The following is a 17,362-nucleotide window of genomic DNA, read 5'->3' as shown; positions in this document are numbered from 1 at the left end:
ACTTTCCTTTGATTGTTTTTTATCGCTTTCCCCGCCCACACACACGCCCCCAGAAACAAACACACGAACGGTTGAGCGGTCAGATTGTTGGCCACCCCATTGAAATTCAACGAATTAAAAAGCTTGGCATTGTCGTTATCAAATGAGTGGGTCTGACAAAGCGGCTAGGGCTGGCTAATTGCGAATCTCAAATTGTGAATTGTGAAAAATGAGAGTAATCAGATATTCGGATATTCGATGAGCTCGGCTAGACCCACAGTCACACCCACGCAGAGAGATACACCCAGACACTCGAGTTTAATTCGCGCTGTTTTCGTTTTCCAACTGTCTGTTTTCTAACTTAGTGAAGATGATCATTAGCATTGGAGATAACGATAATTATGGCATGTTAGTTATGAAAGAAAATGAAAAACTAAACAAAATTATTATTATTAGTTGTTAACAAATTATATTGAGTAATTAATAATATTGATCGATGGATGCTGATGTGAAAGAGATATGATATGATACTAAACTAAAAACGAAGCAAAACAAAAACCAAACGAGGACAAAACAAAAAAGATAAATAACTCATAATATGGACTACAAATATTTATAAACAAATGCAGAATTATATAAACGTTTGATGGTAAAAGCAAGAACTTGAAACAAAAACCACAACAAATTTGTCAACAACACGCAGAAGTAAAAATTTGCATGTAACAACAAAACAATGAGTAAACATTTTTAATTTTTTGTTCTTTCGCCCTCCGCTGTAAATGTATTTGTAGATTTAAACAATGATTAAAATAAAAAACTACATAAATAAAACTTAAAAAACAAGTTGATGAGTATTATTTCGAGGGTAATGAATTTAATGGTGGCCTTAAAATGAGATGCTAAAATTCAGGGATATTCAATTTCTAAATAAAGTAATCTAAATTATTATTCGTAAAGGGTGCCATGATTTTATGGCTGCCTATTCATTCGCGGAATTGAATTGTCGTGCCAAATAATCATAGTCACTAAAAAAATCGCGACATTTTTATGCCTACACACAAGCTGGAGGCTATAAACATAAATATATTGCTCATACGCCCCGTTTGCTCCCCTGCCGAATGGGTTCATGTCCGTAACGAATACAAATAGAAAAGCGGGCAAAAAAAGTTGGAAGTCCAACACAAAGGCAGGAAAAGGTTGTGAACACACATCTACAAACCCCCAATGTGTGTGTGTGCGACAATGGCAATACTTGTTTGTATTTACGACCGTACTTACAGCCATGGCACGCAGCGTTCGCTTCTTTTTCACTGCTTCTGGTGGTGATGTTGCCATTTCTTCGTCTATATGGCTATGGGGCTATGGGGTATGGCCATTGTCGCGGCAGGTCGCTCAGGGGCGGAAGGGAGGTCGCTGCGACAGCGGCAACATTTGGGTCTTATTAATTTCCGTTTTGCTTATTTATTTTTACGACGCCGCGTACAGCTCGCAGTTCGCAGTTCGCGGCCCGTCAGCCGCCGAGCCGTCGAGCCGTCGGGGTCCCCAAACGCAAACGCATACGCCATCGCACAAGGAAAATTTGTGAGGGATTCCATCTCCGAAGGCACTGCAATGCCCTACGATACTAGAGGCGGGCATATTCCATATTCAGTATGGGTGTACTTTTAGTTGTATCTGTGTATTCCAACGTACATTGTACATAAATAGTAAATTTTTAGTTCAAAATATTTTATATTAATTTAGAATATAGATCAATTTAATAGAACACAACACCAATATTTGAAATTTATCATGATAATTATAATATTTTTCATAGTTTTTTGGAAAATGAAAAATCGCATATAATTTTTTGAAACTTTGATACGGTGCTGTAGAGTATTCGCTCTAACGCTTTCATTAATTCTTTTTCACCAAAAGGTAAGTGAGATATCATTTTGTAAAGACTTGTATTTTTTTAAAAATCACTTTATTTCTAAATCATATTTGTTTAAGAAAAAAAAAGTTAAGAATATTAATTTTATAAAATATTATGTCAAATATTAACTTCAAATTGTCAGTAGGTCTTTAACGGAATGCTTTAGACGTCATTTTTAAAATGGAGACTGAGAACGAATAATTTAGTAACTTGCTAACTTGCTTGATAAATATTTAGACATGTTGTGAATAGTGAGACTAGCAACTAACAAAATGTAAATTATACAGCGGAAACCAATTTTTCCGGTTATACGCCTAGCAATTAAGTTTTTTTGCAACTGTCAGGGCAATACTTAATTAACAAAAGTTTAGTTATAAATATGTATTACGTGTTATGTATTATTCGGTTAACAGAAACCTTTGTGTAACTAAGAATACCTACCGAATTCGGTTGATATTAATTATATAATTGTTAATTTTTCGTTTAATTTTAATGACGTAAACTAAGTTCAGTCGAAGAAGAATATAATACATTTAAATTCCGAATGACACATTTTGGTACAAGTCAAAAAACAAACCTAATGTATAGAACAACTTTTAACATTTATAAGCAAATCAAGATGATATTTTTAAATGTATAAATTTTATTATCGGTGGTGTCCCTGAAATCTCTTCGGTCGAAATTGTATTGTATTGTATTTCCCACGAATTCTATGACTCCCTCGTATGTTGTACCAGATGATGGAGCAAATCTTCTATACGTGCTTTATCAAAACCATTTATTGATCTGATACAATTTTACAACAAAACGATATATTTTATGATTTTGTTTTCTTGTAAAGGGAGTTGAGTAATATACAAATATTTTACCTACGAGCATTACCTTTATATACCTTTGATTTGTGTCAGTGTTCGTTCCTGATAGACCTTACCTATAATAAAGGGTATATTAAGACTCAGCAGCAACTTTTTCCAACCGACTTAACACGGGCGTCAAAAACTTACGCGCTTGCTTGTCTAAGACAGCGGGTGGTAGAAGGGGTGGGGGTGTAGTTGGACCCTCAACCCCCAACCCCTAACCCCCTATAACCCCCTGCGAAATGCGCCACTGCAACGAGAGAGACCTGGGGACAGGAAACCGAACAGAGGAGAGAGGACAGCGATAGAGAGAGAGAGACAGAGAGAGCGGCGCAGTTGTTATCGCCTGGCCAGTGTTCCATTGCCATTCCGTTCCTTTTCCTGTGCACTTTCTTCCTTATCATTCGGCCCTCCCCCCACTCCACCGCCCCTCTTCGGGGCACTTCGGGTGCCCTTCGTGCGCTCGGTCGGCTTTTCTGAGGCAGTCGGCCAATGTGGCAGTCGGTTAGTGGCTCGCAGGTTAGTCTTTCATTATCCGGCGTTTGAGCGTGTAACGGTTTTCCGAGATTTCCACACGCAGCAGCGGCAACCACAGCCACTACAACAACAGCAACAACGAGAACAGCAACCAAAACAATAACAACAACAATTGGAGAGAACAGCGGCAAACGGTTTATTCGCTGCGCTTCTCCTATTTTAAGTGCCGAGCGTTTTACTATTTTTACTACACAGCCAAACACACAGATACACACGGCTGCATTCGGCGGTGTGTGTGCCTGCTGGCGTGTGTGTGAGTTCTATTAGAAACAACAATAAAAACAAAAACAGTGTTAAATGCCAGTGAAATGATCTTCCATAAATAAATTTTGAAATAAATTCGAGAGCAAGGAGAATGAAAATTGAATTGAATGAAAAAATGCCAAGAAACTGCGGAAAAGAAAAAGCAGCGATGATGTTGGAGAGCCAAAACTAGGCTAAATATCTTTGCATACTTTTGGGAAAGTTGTGCGGCACATACAGACACACTCGCACACACACACAAACACACTCGCGTAGGACCTGCGCCTGCGGTCGCCGACATTTGAACCTGTTTTCTGACCATTGACCACCGACCACCGACCGCCGGCTGCCTCTTTTCACTTTTGGCAACGGCAACGGCAACGGTAACTGCAGCGCGAATGTTGCAGCAACGGCAGCGGGAAATGTGCACAAAAACGGCATAAGCCCACAAAAGAGTTCAGAGTGAGTGGTGCGGTTCAACAGCCTCCGGGAGTTCGTCGTGGCAAGCTCGAAACTCGCAAATTCGGCGGCAGCTTCGTGTATCTGTGTGTCTGTATCTGTGACTGTATCTGTATCTGTATCTGGTGCATCTGTGTGCGGGCATCCTGCAGCTGCAGCTCTGCAGCGGCGAAAATTGTGTCAGCAGCATCGGCAGCATCGTATCCTGCAGCTCGCCAGACTGGCGCCTCCATCTCCAATTGCCGGTAATGTATCTCGTTTTAGCCCCAGCAATTTTTCTTGGCCAAGCCTGGCTCAGTCACTCATACGCCCCGTGCGGCTTAGAAATTACGCATACGCCCCGTGTGCGGACGGTCTTACCTTGACAACGGACGGGGGCAGTCAGTCCGTGACAATTGTCAGTTTGTTTTTCCGTTTTCATTTCGCTTCGCTATCGATTAAGGCCCACGCCCCCTTCCCAGCCGCCCTTTGTCCGCGAATTAGCGACTACTTCTGGGCCATGCAGCATATGGCTTTGTCCGCCGTCTTTTGTCTAACGCCTAATTGAGTCTTTTGTGCGACTCAAAAGACAAGCAGCACCGCAGAGGAAGAGAAAAGCAAATGAGGAGCCTAGCTGACTTTGGGTGGAGGGATCCGAACTTTACATACCCTTGAAGGATGCAAGTCTATCTTAAATGAAACCTCTCAAATACGACCCTTTTGTAATCCTTAAAACCTTTAAAACCTTAAACCTTGTAAATGATGAAAGAAATAACCCTTCAATAACCCTTTACCGTTATTAACTGGGAAATAGACTGCAGATCCTTAAGATGAATCCTTAGTTATCAAAAAGAGCAGACTATATAAATTGATTATACCTTACAGGTACCTTAAATGATTTTTTTGCTGTGATAAGGAATAGAAAATGCTTGTATAATGATATTACCTTCTACTAGGGTATCGAACGAGAAAGCCAAGGAAAACAATCAACACTGAGGCGGGTAAACAATTGGAAAGCGTAGTACTCCTTCCCAAGTCAGCCTGCCACTTGAGTTTTTCCGGCACGTTTTTTTCCCATCAGGGGGCGGTGGTCGGTGGCATTTGCCTTTGTCAATATCAGTCAAACTGTTCGCCTCACTCGCCTGACATTTGCTTACCATTTCAGTTTAGAGTTCACTTTGTGTCCCTTTGTACAAATAAATAACCATTCACTCGTTTATGGGACTCCTTTATTCACTGGCCCCTGAATGGAAGGTCGTTCCGAAAGTATTTGTCAATCGGACACAACTGCAGGATTGCCAGAAATTTCAATAGATTTAAATGGGGTCCAAGTGACGCCAATTAACTAGCTAATCAATCAAGTGCCAAGCATCAGCACTCGAAAGATTTTCGGTCTTCGATAAGAGCCATACCTCGGGCTATTTAGTCGTTGAGGGGACTATAGAACATCCAGAAGAGACAGGCTTTTGGGAAAATTAATTTTATTTATGGCTCTGGCGAATTAAAAGCAACAGACCACACGACAAAACCGCAGAGCAACTCTCAGATGAAAATTCAGCGCTTTAAAGGCTTAGAGCAAAGTGGCAGGCACTCAAAGGCTTATGCCATGCATACGTTGCAGCCGCCACAAACAGTGGCAAATACTAACTTTTCTTTTTTTTTGTATTTTTGTGTGTGAAGAGACCAACTTTTCTAACTAACAAAAAAATAAACCGCGCACATGTGTGCACAAAAGAAACCATAGGAAGAAAACTGCAAATAACAAGATTCGGATTCGGTCATGTTTGATTCATGAAACCGGCAGCAACTTCCAGGCCCCCCTCCCCAATTGAACAACAATGTGGAAATAAAGTTACAGTTGCAGTGGCCATGGCAACTGGAAGCCAACATTTCGCACAATGGCTCCGCATCAGCAGACTCGGCAGTTGCAGTTTTTCCGGACTCACAAAAAATGAAAAACCCCCGAAAAAGCAACCTTTTGAGTGTAAAGTTGATGCAGGATTCCGCTTCTGCAGAGTTTATCATACGTCTGACAGTAAAAAATCGCCTGCTATGGGGTAGAAAATATAAAAAACTGAATGGCAAGCTTCGCTTTTCACATTTCCCTGCTAGATTTACCGTGTATGTGGCAGCAAATTGCGCATACGCCCCGTAAACCGCCGAGCTGGCCAGATCTGCAGGCAATTTGATTAGGGCCAGCGAGCCATAAAGAATGTAGAGAAATGCTGAAATAAGGCTTATTTCTAAGCCAGCCAAGTCGAGCATAAAATGCAGGCAGCTTCCTGGGGGAAAAAAGGGAAAACAACGCGAAAGACTCGATTACGCTTTTCCAGCTTTTTCCCCGGAACGGCAATTAAATTGTGATGGCGTTGATGGGCAGGGGCGTGGAATATATAAATTAAAAGAGATAAAAATTCCATAAAGATGACAAAAATCAAAGGGAAAGAGGAAAAGGCACTGGCAATAAATAACGCGAAAAACAGCTGAAAAAAGGAAGCGGAAAAGGACAGATTCTCAAAATGGCGGCAGTGGTGCTGACAGGCGAGTCTTAAGCCAGCTTTTGTGGCGAAACAAAAGACGCGCGAAAAGAACAAGATATTGGGATATCTAAATTACCGTTGTCACGCACCTAAGCACACACACACACACACATACACATCGAAATGTCGGCATTGTGTCAGCACGGAAACCAAAGTGAAAACCTTTCATTTTATTTTCCCCATTTCTACCATTTTCCCTTCGCCCCTTCAAGCGGTCGAGTTCCATTGACTGTGCCAACAAAGGCCAAGGAAATGATAATTTTCCGCTTAGCAGACACAGAAACACCCACAGAACACCCACATCTGCAGATGTGGCTATTCGGTTGTCGAAATAAATTGCCAAGAAATGAAATTGAAACGCTTTCAATTAACTCTTTGCACTGGGACGTACTTAATCCTTGTCACATTAGCTTGAGCTCACATTCTGGTTTCAATTAAGTCGATGTGACGCGTGTCTGAAATATTCATCGAGGACCAGGGCACCAAAGGGCATAATCAGGTGCGTTAAGGTGAATAATTCAAAAGTGTGGGGTAGTATCTCAGAGATACAAGATACAAGCCGGATAACGCACACATGCCGGCTGAATCTTCATCTGGCCCCGTTCGAACTTAATTTCCATTTCAATTTTCCCCATTCATTGAGGTCCTTAACGTACCTTCTCTCCTCCATCGATAGCTCTGCTCCCTGACCCTATTCGTTACGGGCCAAACTACATACATACACTAAAAGAAAATGATATGAAATGAACTCCTAATTTTTAAATAATAAATAAATATTGTAAAATAATTTAGTATATTTTCACAAGAAACATTAGGTTCAACTTTATTTCATAAATAAAATCTGACAATGTGGTAAATCATTAGACACAAGATATTTATTCATAAACCACTTCAATACAAGGAATTACTTAGAATATTGGCCAAAGCTAAGAAAATATCAGGATTATCCCTTAACATTTTATGATGACTGACAGTCGGCTAAATAAATAAGTGTCATATCTCAGAAAAGATTAACTATTTCAGAACAATTTATGGGCGAGCAATAATACCCATTTATAAGCAGTTTATTTTCCAAATGGATTTTTCTGAGTATAGTAAGTATGGTAAGCTAGGGGGCGCCATTTTGGCTCTGTTTGCCGGCTCTAATGGATTTCCAAGGCGGAGCATAACAATTTGTTTGTGGGCCGAAACTGTTGCTCCGGCCGGGAAGTCTGCCACAAGATTATTACGATGATAACGGCGACGACGACGATGATGATGATGGCGATGGGATAATGTGATTTTTCCAGCGATTTGGAGGCAGCCTGCAACTTTGTTGCCGTTTTCATGCCAAGGCAGGCAACCAAATTACATGACAATGGCCAAAGCTGTACAGTCCTTATTGGCTATGGGGAGCAAACACACCACAAATCAGTGGAAAATCGAAAAAAACACTAAAATTACTTGGCAAAATGTTTGCTTTGCTGATTGGTCACGACTTAATCAAGCGCTGCGTCAGCACTCTCATTCATTAAAAGATTGATTGATGCACTGACCGATGGCTAGTTTTTTCCTGCCCCCGGGCAAACATCTGGCCAACCATCCATCAGCCATCGACCATCATCAACCGGGAGCTCTGGGGAAACCTGCTGCTGATGACACACGGCAAATTGTCGAGTCCAGTGGCAACTCTTTGGCAAACACAACTGGCATGCTTGTTTCAGTTAAAGTTTTTCCAAAAGGGAAACTCTATTGGGGAAACCCCTGCGGAAGGAAAGACAAGGAAAGCCCGACCGCAGCAAATAGTTTGTGCCACCCGCCCACTTGATATGGCAATGGCGAACAACTTTAACAACGCTATCTAAACCAACTTTGGCATGTCAGGGCCTCGACTCCTCCGCTTTGAGCAACCCCCGCCTGGAGTTTGGGTCTGGAAAATCAATAGAAGCCTGGTGACACATCCACACGCACATATATTTATGCGACACGCAGCTGCTTTCCCATTTTCTATTTTCTATATCCCAACTCCATCTGCTTTCGCTTCGGTACCTAAATCATGGCCCGCAAGTGATAATATCCTCCCCGAAAACTCGACTATTTGACACTGCTAGCAAGCTGGGCGATTATTCAACGAACGCGGGCTTATCTCTGGGAATATTATTATTATTTTAAATTTTAAGAGCTGTAAAGCAGTAAAGAAAACTATGACAAGTGCTTTGGGTAGTATATAAACCCGTATATCTTCCAAGTTAATGGCCTGGGGGCTTGTTTAGAGAGCACTGTTAATTATTATTTATGATAGCGCTTTGTCTGAGACTCGCTGTTGCGAAAGAGAACTGTGACTGTGTTTATATTTGCTTGACAACTGGCATTAACTTCGGCTAGATGACTGCATGTTTGTTTCGGGACAGAGGAAGCTCTACAAGAAAATACTATTAGTCAAAGCGGGACGTGACTAAGGCAGATATGTATGTGCCAAGGTTCTTGGATTGTTTTCCCAGATAGAAGAAAATCCCCTAATGACCTTTTGTGCGCGTGTTTTTATTGCATCTAAACGAGAGTGCCGCTGTATAGCTATATAGTGCACTCCCTGGCAAATGGCATCCTCTGCGGAATGCTGACATTTAACGTTCAAGCGATTTGAAATCAAATCAATGTCAATGCCAGCCATAGTTGATGGCTGCTCGCGATGCGATGCGATGCGATGGATATGCGATATGCGATACTGCCTGGGTACTGGCCTTGATTGCCCGGCCTGATTGCCATTGACCAGGATGTGGGTGTGGCTTTGGGTGCGGGGCCTCCAAGGCAGATAGGGCCACGCATAATTGACAGACCGACAGGCATCTGCGCCTATCTGCCGCACACTAGCTCAAACGCACTCACATACGCAGCAGTTGAGATACGGCTGGGAATGTGTAGTCTACTCTCAGGCGGACTGCCTAAAAGCCTGTTTCCGGCGATACGGGAATGTGCGCCTTGTTGCGTTGCGTCCACTCCGCAGTCAAGTCGCAAGCCACGCCCACTCACGCCCAAACACTTTCAAACAGACTTACAGGGAGAAAAATAGCAAGCCAATATCAAGATATCATAGTCTATATTAAAGGTTTTATCGTGAGGAACATCTTTAGAAGTGGTCGGATTTTAGGGTAAATTGTTTTTACTTAAAATTAATATTTTAAATCAGGGTTTTATTAAAACTTTTTTAACCAATAACTTCTTAAATAGTAGAAAGATAGCCTGAACTAGGCAATCATTTGACAAACTACTGTATTATGTATTGTCGGCTTATTTTCATGGGAGCTTAGAGTTTACTAAGACCGATGGTAATAGGTGTTTCAAATGATTTATTTTTTAAATTTAATTTATCTAATGATTTGTGAAAACACACTATATGTTTTCATCTTAATTGTATTCCTGATATTTTTCCCCCAGTACGGCGACATTCGCTAAACGCCCGACTATTTAAGTCTTAACACGGAGATTTATGCTCGGCTTTGTGTGCGTATCCTTGCAGAAGTGTGAAATACAGTTATAAATAAATAAGAATGCTCAAAACTCACACACCCGCTCACATCCTTACAGCGCGAGACATAAAAAAGGGATATTGTTAAATAATAAACAGTTTACGCTCCGACAGCACACAACAGGCGTGAAAATGCAGGGCGGTGGGGGCGTGGCCGTTCAACTGTCAACACAAAATGATACACATCTGCACCACCGCTTACGCACACACACTCACATTCGCACCAGATAAGGGTGTACCATGCCATATACCAAACCATACCACTCACAAGTTTTGTGACAAGAAGGCATTTCAAATCGACGATTCGAGTAACGACCGTCATCAAAGTTGTTGTTATAACGTCGCAGCTCCAGCTACAAGGACAATATCAAAATGTCGCCAATAACCGGGGAGCAAAAGGGAGTGTAGGGGGCTAAAATATGCTGACATCGCCAACTGTTCCCACTCGGTCCCGTATTAAACATGTCATTTGACGTCCCTGGATTCGAGCACCGAGCACCGAACACCGACCGGCGAACACTGAACACTGAACACCGAAACCTGTCAAACATTCCCTTGTTAGCATAACGAATCTAAATACCTCTGTCACGGAAGCCTGACAAATCTAGTCCCTGAAACAAAGCCCCCACAAAGGATACAACAAACTGCAGCGTACCATATCTGCCAAAGCGATTTATGGCTTGAGCAAAGTGTGCAGACACATTTACTGGCAGATTTCCCTCGATTTGCGATTTCACCGAAGGACTTTAAATCTCGGTAAAATGTCAGGTTTTGCCCAGTGATTCGTGCGTTTGCATGTTGAGGACACTTTTAGCTCAGGATAAATATTTAATTCGGTAACTTTTTTAACCCACATTCCCAACCAAGAGATTATTTTGCCACAATATTTGTTGGGTTCTTAGCCAATGGCTATACATATGTGTAATTGCAGATAGTATCTTCAAGTCCATGAAGTGATAATTGTTTTCAAGCAGTGCCAACTATCATTTATTTAAACTGGAACATAGCCATGAGATTATTTTGTCGCAATATCTGTTAGGTCCCTAGCCAATGGTTAAATTTACAGTTGCGGATAGTATCTTAAAGACTATGCCTTGATAGTAGCTATCAGGCAGTGCGTATTATCTTCTATTCAAACTGCTATACAAATGTGTAATTGCTATCAAATAGAGCTAACTGTCTTCAATTCAAACTGGAACATAGCCATGAGATTATTTTGTCGCAATATCTGTTAGGTCCCTAGTCAATGGTTAAATTTACAGCTGCGGATAGTATCTTGAATTCCATGCCTTGATAGTAGCTATCAGGCAGTGCGTATTATCTTCCATTCAAACTAGAACATATAACACCGCGATCCAGAAAACGAGACCATCAAGATGAGGGGCGGCCATCAGGTGTGATCGCACAAACGTAATTGCTCGACTTATCGCCGGTGCTTCGGACCCACTATTGTATTTCTCCCTATCGAGTCACCGTATCTGAGGCCGCTCCGTGCGTCATATACCAAACATGTACCTTATATACGATCGAGCAAGGGGACAGCAACTGAGTAAAAAGCCAGCTGATATCTGCGGCTGCCAAAGTGGCAATTTGATTAGACTACACGCGATCCGAATGCGAGTGCGAATGCTCTGATTTAAACTTCATGAAAATCAAAATCGGAACAGAGCTAACGATTTCCCCAAGAGTCAAACACCGAAAGGACCGAAACCGGATCCCCAGGTGAGTGATCGGGCCACGCCCATCGTGTTGCAACGCCCACCCACACCGGCACCTCCCGCTATTCCCCCAGTACGGCGCACCTGGCTGAGCGGCAGTACTGTGGCTCAGTTGCTTGCCAGGAAGCGAGCGAAGGCCACCCACCCCACGGGCGGGCGAAACTATGTGTTGTCACGCCTGAGACGAACTGCGGGGCGTTCCACAATCCACTCTTGAGTCTCCAGCGTTCAGTTCAGCGTTCCCGTCAAGTCCCGATTTCCCACTGCCTCTTAGAGCAGAGTCAATCCCATCCCGGAGTGAGTATCCCTGGAGACAAATCCAGCTGCATTTCGCTTGTGTGTGTGCATTTGAGTCGTGAATGAGATATTCCAAGACTACATACAGGGGCGGTCGGAATAGTAGCACCACTGTACAAAATTCTGGTTAACACCTTAAAGTGAATCCCATATTACAAGTGAGAGTTGGTGAACCATAAACTGAGATTTTCTAAGGGTTTATATCAATATATTTTATTAAAATCAGTATTAGAGCATTGTGTATAAATACAAACATTGTATTTTAATGAAAACTAGGAGAGATTGTTAAATTAAAACCCAAACTTGTGTAAAGGTAAAAGAAGCTTGTTATAACTATAGTAATCATTTACTTTTGTTTCTATTAAAATTAAATTTAAATTTCAAAAGTAAGCCTAAACCAAGAATATGATTACAAATTGTTTGATTTAAGATCATGTTTTTTTTGGAACTCGTGCACAACAATGTGCTCTGGCCAGAATTCAGGACTTAAGATCCTGTTATATATGAGATCAGGTGCCAGGACTTTGAACGATGAAATCTTTCGTCTCTGTTTATTATATATTTTTCTAACGACAATGTCATCGGGATCGGGATAGGAAAGCTTGGCAACTATGTAGTGTTTAAGGGCGTCTTCAGTAGTTGATGTTGTAAGCCTGGAGACGAAGACAGCCTTCATTGGAGGAACCGCTCTCAGGATATCAGGGATAGGTATAATGGGTAGTGCCACAGGAGCCGAATTTTGATGCCAGTTATTAACCGAAGGCTCTTTCAAAGTAGCATATCCAGAATGTGCGACATCTAATGTCTCCGCAAATTTAGTTTTCTCCTCAGTAACAGTATCCCCAGAATTCGATTTATCTTGTTTCACTGGCTGTGAAACAGTATCCACAGGATTGTAAACACCCTGACAACCTAGTAAATCTATTGAACAATAATTAGGTTCTTTAAAATACGGATTCTTAAAAGCTAAGCTTCTTACGAGATGAAAAGGCTGATTCCAATTTCAAATACTTTTCATGAACAGCTCGAACTTCGCTGAAGAGCTCAGTGATTTCCATTCGTGTTTGCCTCATATACCTTCCCATTTGGGACTTAATCACTCTGCAGTCTTCACAGGACCATTTGAGACCACTTTTCATTTCCATTAAGTCCAGTATATTTTCAGATATGCCTGCGCACTTGATATGGGCATATTCGTCACAGAGCCAGCACCTAACATTCTCATCGTCACTACTGATTATATTGTTGAATTCGCAGTTATCCATGCAGCAGATCAACATTTTAACAGTTGTGTAGGCAAGTCTTTAAAACAGAATAATCAATAACAACAACCAGTTTAAGAACACAAAACAGTAATATTTCTTTGAGTTTATCAATATATTTGTTTTAATGGAAAATCACCATTCACTATTATAAAAAGTTAGTATGTTAACGTAATAAACAAGCCAAAATTACGGGAGCACGGATTAGCGGCGTCGGTCTCTTTCGAAGTTCGAATGACAAATGAGCCAAAAGCCCTCTGAAATGAAATGAAATACGACGCTGATTAGATTATGGTGTAAACAAAGCCACTCCCAAAAGTTTTCATGCTCGCAACGGCATATCGCTAAAGTAAGAGATATGAGCTGCCCCAATATTCCCCAATATAAATTCAAAAAGCTCTTTAATGGGCAAACATGAATATTATACAAAACAAGAAAGGAAGTTAACTTCAGCAAGCCGAAGGTTGTATACCCTTGCAGTTATAATAATTAAATTAAATTCGAAATTCTTAAAAATACAAAAAATGATATTCCATATAGTATAAGATAAAATGTCAAAAAACACCGAAGCTATATTTTTTTCATTTTTTCCCACCAATTTTCCTATTGTTCCTTTGGCACCTATATGATATAGTCGTTCGATTTTGATAAAATTTAAATCCAAATTCAGAACTAATTTAAAAATGATATTTCCAAGCGTAGGAGGCTATATGTAAAAAAACACCAAAGATATAATTTAAAAAAAAATGTTTTCTGATTATTCCTATGGTATCTATAAGATACAGTTGTCCGATCCGGCTGGGAAAGACTGGACTTTTGGGAAAGTTTCAGCCCGATAGCTTTAAAACTGAGAGATTAGATTGCGTAGAATCGGACGGACAGACGGATATGGCTGGATCGACTCTTCCAGTGATGCTGATCAAGAATATATGTACTTTATGGGGTCATAATACTCTCTGCAAGGGTATAAATATTATTGTTATAACACCTGGAATATGATAGTTGTAGATTTCCATTTGCTGTGCTAGTATTTTGATCACATCTGTATACCCATGACGCCGTGTGGGAATAGAAATGAAATGCGCACGGAAAGCCGCTTAGCTGGGAGACGGAAAATATGCGAATAAATTATGTGTGGCCACCTAGCATATATGTTTAGATATCCACATGAGATGCTGTAATCCTCACATGTCTGCCCGGCATATTGGGTCTCTGCAGGCGTCTCTTGTTCACGAGGAAAGTGTTTTTGAAATGACGAGCCACACGGTCAACAGAATTAGCACAGCATTTGCATGGCTACCGAAATGATTGCCTGCATTTTGTTAAACTTGGCTGAATACCTCAGACAATAATAAACAAACCAGAAAAAAGGCAAAAGGGACGTTCGCTTGATTGAGAGCTCAACCGAATGGTTAATAATAAAAGGGGGAACTTATGCATTTACTTCTGAAGGCCGTTTATTTTAGGAAGTAGAAATAACAAAAAATAAAAATGTTACAATGTGTATTAACATCATTCATTCTATAAAAAGATATTTTCCTATAATTTAGAAATGTACATTTCTACTTATGATAGACTTTTTCTCTGTGAAATTGCGTATACATATAGTAAGTGATTACTCAAAATGAGACATATTACACAAGCGATAAGCTTTATAAGTACTTAAAAATAAGCTGCCATTATCGGGTTTTTACTTAAAAATATACCACATACATTAAATCACACAACGTTATAAAAACATTTTGTGTTCTTTGAAAAACTCGTATTTCTCTTTAATTGCACCATTGACATTTAAGCGATACAGCTGGGATGATAGCTTTTTTCCGTCCCATTTTTTGCCATATTTTCCGTGTCTGAGTTCGCCCGATTTCCTATCGTATGTGGCGGGCAAGACCGAAAAAACACCGAGCGCAGAACAAAAGCAAAAGCCGTGCACACCAAATAATTATGAACTGGGGGACACAGACATGACAAAGAGAAATGCCGACAGAGAAAGGGAGAAAGCAGAGAAAGAGGCGCATAGACAGGTGGTAATATGGGGATTCTGGCAGTGGATTTAGTCGTGCGTTGGCTGCCAAATGCGATTGCGAATCGCGAAAAAATGGAATCCCAAATCTGTGCCAGCTGACGAACCACTAAACTGCATAAAAACATCTGTACGGGGAATTACTTAGCAGCCAATTAGCCGTGTTGTGTTTGATTTACTAGACGATTTCGAACGGGAATGCTCCTTGAACTTGGAACCAAACCGAAAAATTGGATCGACTTCAGACCGTCGAAAACGTATGCACAAACGTACATTTGTATGTATGTTACAACGTAACAGCGCCAGCGCAACGTAAACAAAATGCCGTTCTATCGCTTGCCCCGCTCATCTTTTCCCGCTCTCATTTCTACACAGGGGGAAATGTACATCCATCATAACGTCAGCTCAATTTTTAATATATGGTTTTTAATATTTGCACTTTTAGAAAAAAACAGAGTACCGAAAAATCAAGTTTTATAAGGTGTTGAGCAATTTTTAGAACCAACTGATCCCAGCTTTGGAGTACTTGTTTGGAACTTACAATAATCTGAACTTTAAAGATTGCTCATGCAATTTTTTAGTGGCTAAAATGTAATATTTGAAAAATTGCTCTTACTTAATTGTTTAAGGGTATGTTTTTCCAAAATAAAATTTATTGGTGCTTAAGAATAGTAGTTCAAAGTCGATGGATTTTATGTGAAAATGTTTTTATTAAATCAAACTTTCAGCAATCACTATTTTTTACTAAATCAATATTAGATTAGGCCTAAATCTAATTAAGATTTCATGAAAACATTTTCAGACTAATCCAGTATGGCAGGAAGTCGTATTGTGACTCATCTAATATGGCTGGAAATAGAATTCAAAGAAAGCTGTTTTATTTATTTATTCTCTGGTTAATAGGTAATTTACAAATGCCTTATCTAATATAATTTAGATATGTTTAAAGATATTATTGAGTTTCAATAAAACATTTAGAGATTTTGTTAAGAACGAATATTTTCTCTATCTGCATTTCTATTCCCGTTCCCACGTTCATACTCTTTCATATTCGCTCAGCTGCATTCTCAGTCGCAGTCCTTGGTGAAACGCGGCGCGTTCGATCGCCAGACGATTATATTATTTTTTGTTTGTGCTAATTTTAAAAATCCGTGTTAATTTTAGTTCTACTTTAACGAGTGCAAGGGCTGGCTGAAAAATCAGAGTTCGGTGCATTTGATAAGCGGAGAAATGTAAGGAACGTGGGAGCAGCACTCTTTGCCCGGGGCAAAGCTTTTTAATTAATTCGCAATCTTTTAACCCGACGTGCAACCATTTTCCAATAATGGCCAAATGCAATTTACCGCCGGAATGAAAAACGGAGAGGAGAAATTGGAACGCTTGCCCAGCATATGTTCCGTGCTCCCAGGGGCGTCTGTGTGTCTCATCTTCATTTACTTTCACCGCTTTCTCCCTCCCTTCCCCCATTTCCCATTTCCCTGCTCCCTGCTGTCCTCCATCTCCCTCGCTCCCCATCAGGCTGTCCCGCTCTTTGTCTATCTATATCGGCACTGCTGTCGGCTCTTGTTGTAATTGCTAAATTAATGCAAACGTTGATGATTATCTGAGCCCCTTCGCCATAAACCGTGGGGCATATTGATTTATTGGATTTCGAAGCCAGAGCCAAAGTGTTGTGCCGTCCGAATGAGTGTGCTGTGATCCAAATGTGCATATTAAAACAGAGAAACTCAAGTTAAATACGTCATAGGACTGAATGCAAATGTTTTCACGGAAAATTTACCTCGGCGAACTGTAAACGGAAAGTTCCTAGTGTAGTTTATTTTCTGAAGAAATATCTTCTGTAAGCATAGTCGTTTCTAACACTGAAGAAAACGGAAGAATTCATTACGATTCCTTGTTAACCGGTTACAAAATAAATTATTTTAATAATTCTAAACTAATTCTTATGTTAGTTTTGTCGCTTAACATACTTGTTTATTGAAATGGGGGCTAAAACTACATCTAGTTAACATGCGGACGAGAAAACGTACCTAAGCAACGTTAAA

At 40.5% G+C, this 17,362-nt stretch overlaps 2 protein-coding genes across 13 annotated transcripts in view; one reads left to right on the top strand and one right to left on the bottom strand.

Moving 5' to 3' along the window:
* The first annotated feature begins 3,350 nt into the window (after positions 1 to 3,350).
* The window catches only part of Calx (sodium/calcium exchanger 3), a 41,448-nt gene continuing 27,436 nt past the window's right edge, over positions 3,351 to 17,362 (top strand). For 6 of the 10 annotated variants that reach the window (XM_036816923.3, XM_036816922.3, XM_065866875.2 and 3 more), the window contains exon 1: positions 16,386 to 16,549. The gene's annotated coding sequence lies outside the window, so the exon portion shown is untranslated. Of the gene's footprint in view, positions 4,236 to 11,809; positions 12,030 to 15,446; positions 15,595 to 16,385; positions 16,550 to 17,362 lie in introns of those variants that run through there. The other 4 variants (XM_036816917.3, XM_036816918.3, XM_065866874.2 and 1 more) reach the window with 4 other exon arrangements.
* LOC118877603 (uncharacterized) lies at positions 12,422 to 15,256 on the bottom strand. 3 transcript variants are annotated; one of them, XM_065866878.2, is made up of 3 exons: positions 15,005 to 15,256; positions 13,009 to 13,548; positions 12,422 to 12,941 (listed from the first exon to the last, which is right to left on the bottom strand). In XM_065866878.2, the coding sequence occupies exons 2-3, from the start codon at positions 13,307 to 13,309 to the stop codon at positions 12,439 to 12,441; spliced, it is 804 nt and encodes a 267-aa protein (XP_065722950.2). In that variant the 5' UTR covers positions 13,310 to 13,548; positions 15,005 to 15,256; the 3' UTR covers positions 12,422 to 12,438. The 3 variants fall into 3 exon arrangements, with proteins under 3 accessions (XP_065722950.2, XP_070852620.1, XP_065722948.2); XM_070996519.1 differs by lacking the exon at positions 15,005 to 15,256 and having other exon boundaries at positions 12,423 to 12,950; positions 13,009 to 13,331; positions 13,485 to 13,523; XM_065866876.2 differs by having other exon boundaries at positions 12,424 to 12,950.

The sequence above is a fragment of the Drosophila suzukii genome, chromosome 3 (assembly GCF_043229965.1).
Source record: "Drosophila suzukii chromosome 3, CBGP_Dsuzu_IsoJpt1.0, whole genome shotgun sequence".
NCBI classification, from domain to species: domain Eukaryota; kingdom Metazoa; phylum Arthropoda; class Insecta; order Diptera; family Drosophilidae; genus Drosophila; species Drosophila suzukii.
This window is presented reverse-complemented; position numbering and strand designations above follow the sequence as displayed.

Excerpts from the sequence above, each read along its gene's own strand:
- LOC118877603 (XM_065866876.2), bottom strand. The coding sequence starts at position 13,309 with ATGTTGATCTGCTGCATGGATAACTGCGAATTCAACAATATAATCAGT. Across the intron at positions 12,951-13,008 it reads GGAATCAGCCTTTTCATCTC|ATTTACTAGGTTGTCAGGGT; the intron begins GTAAGAAGCTTA and ends ATTGTTCAATAG.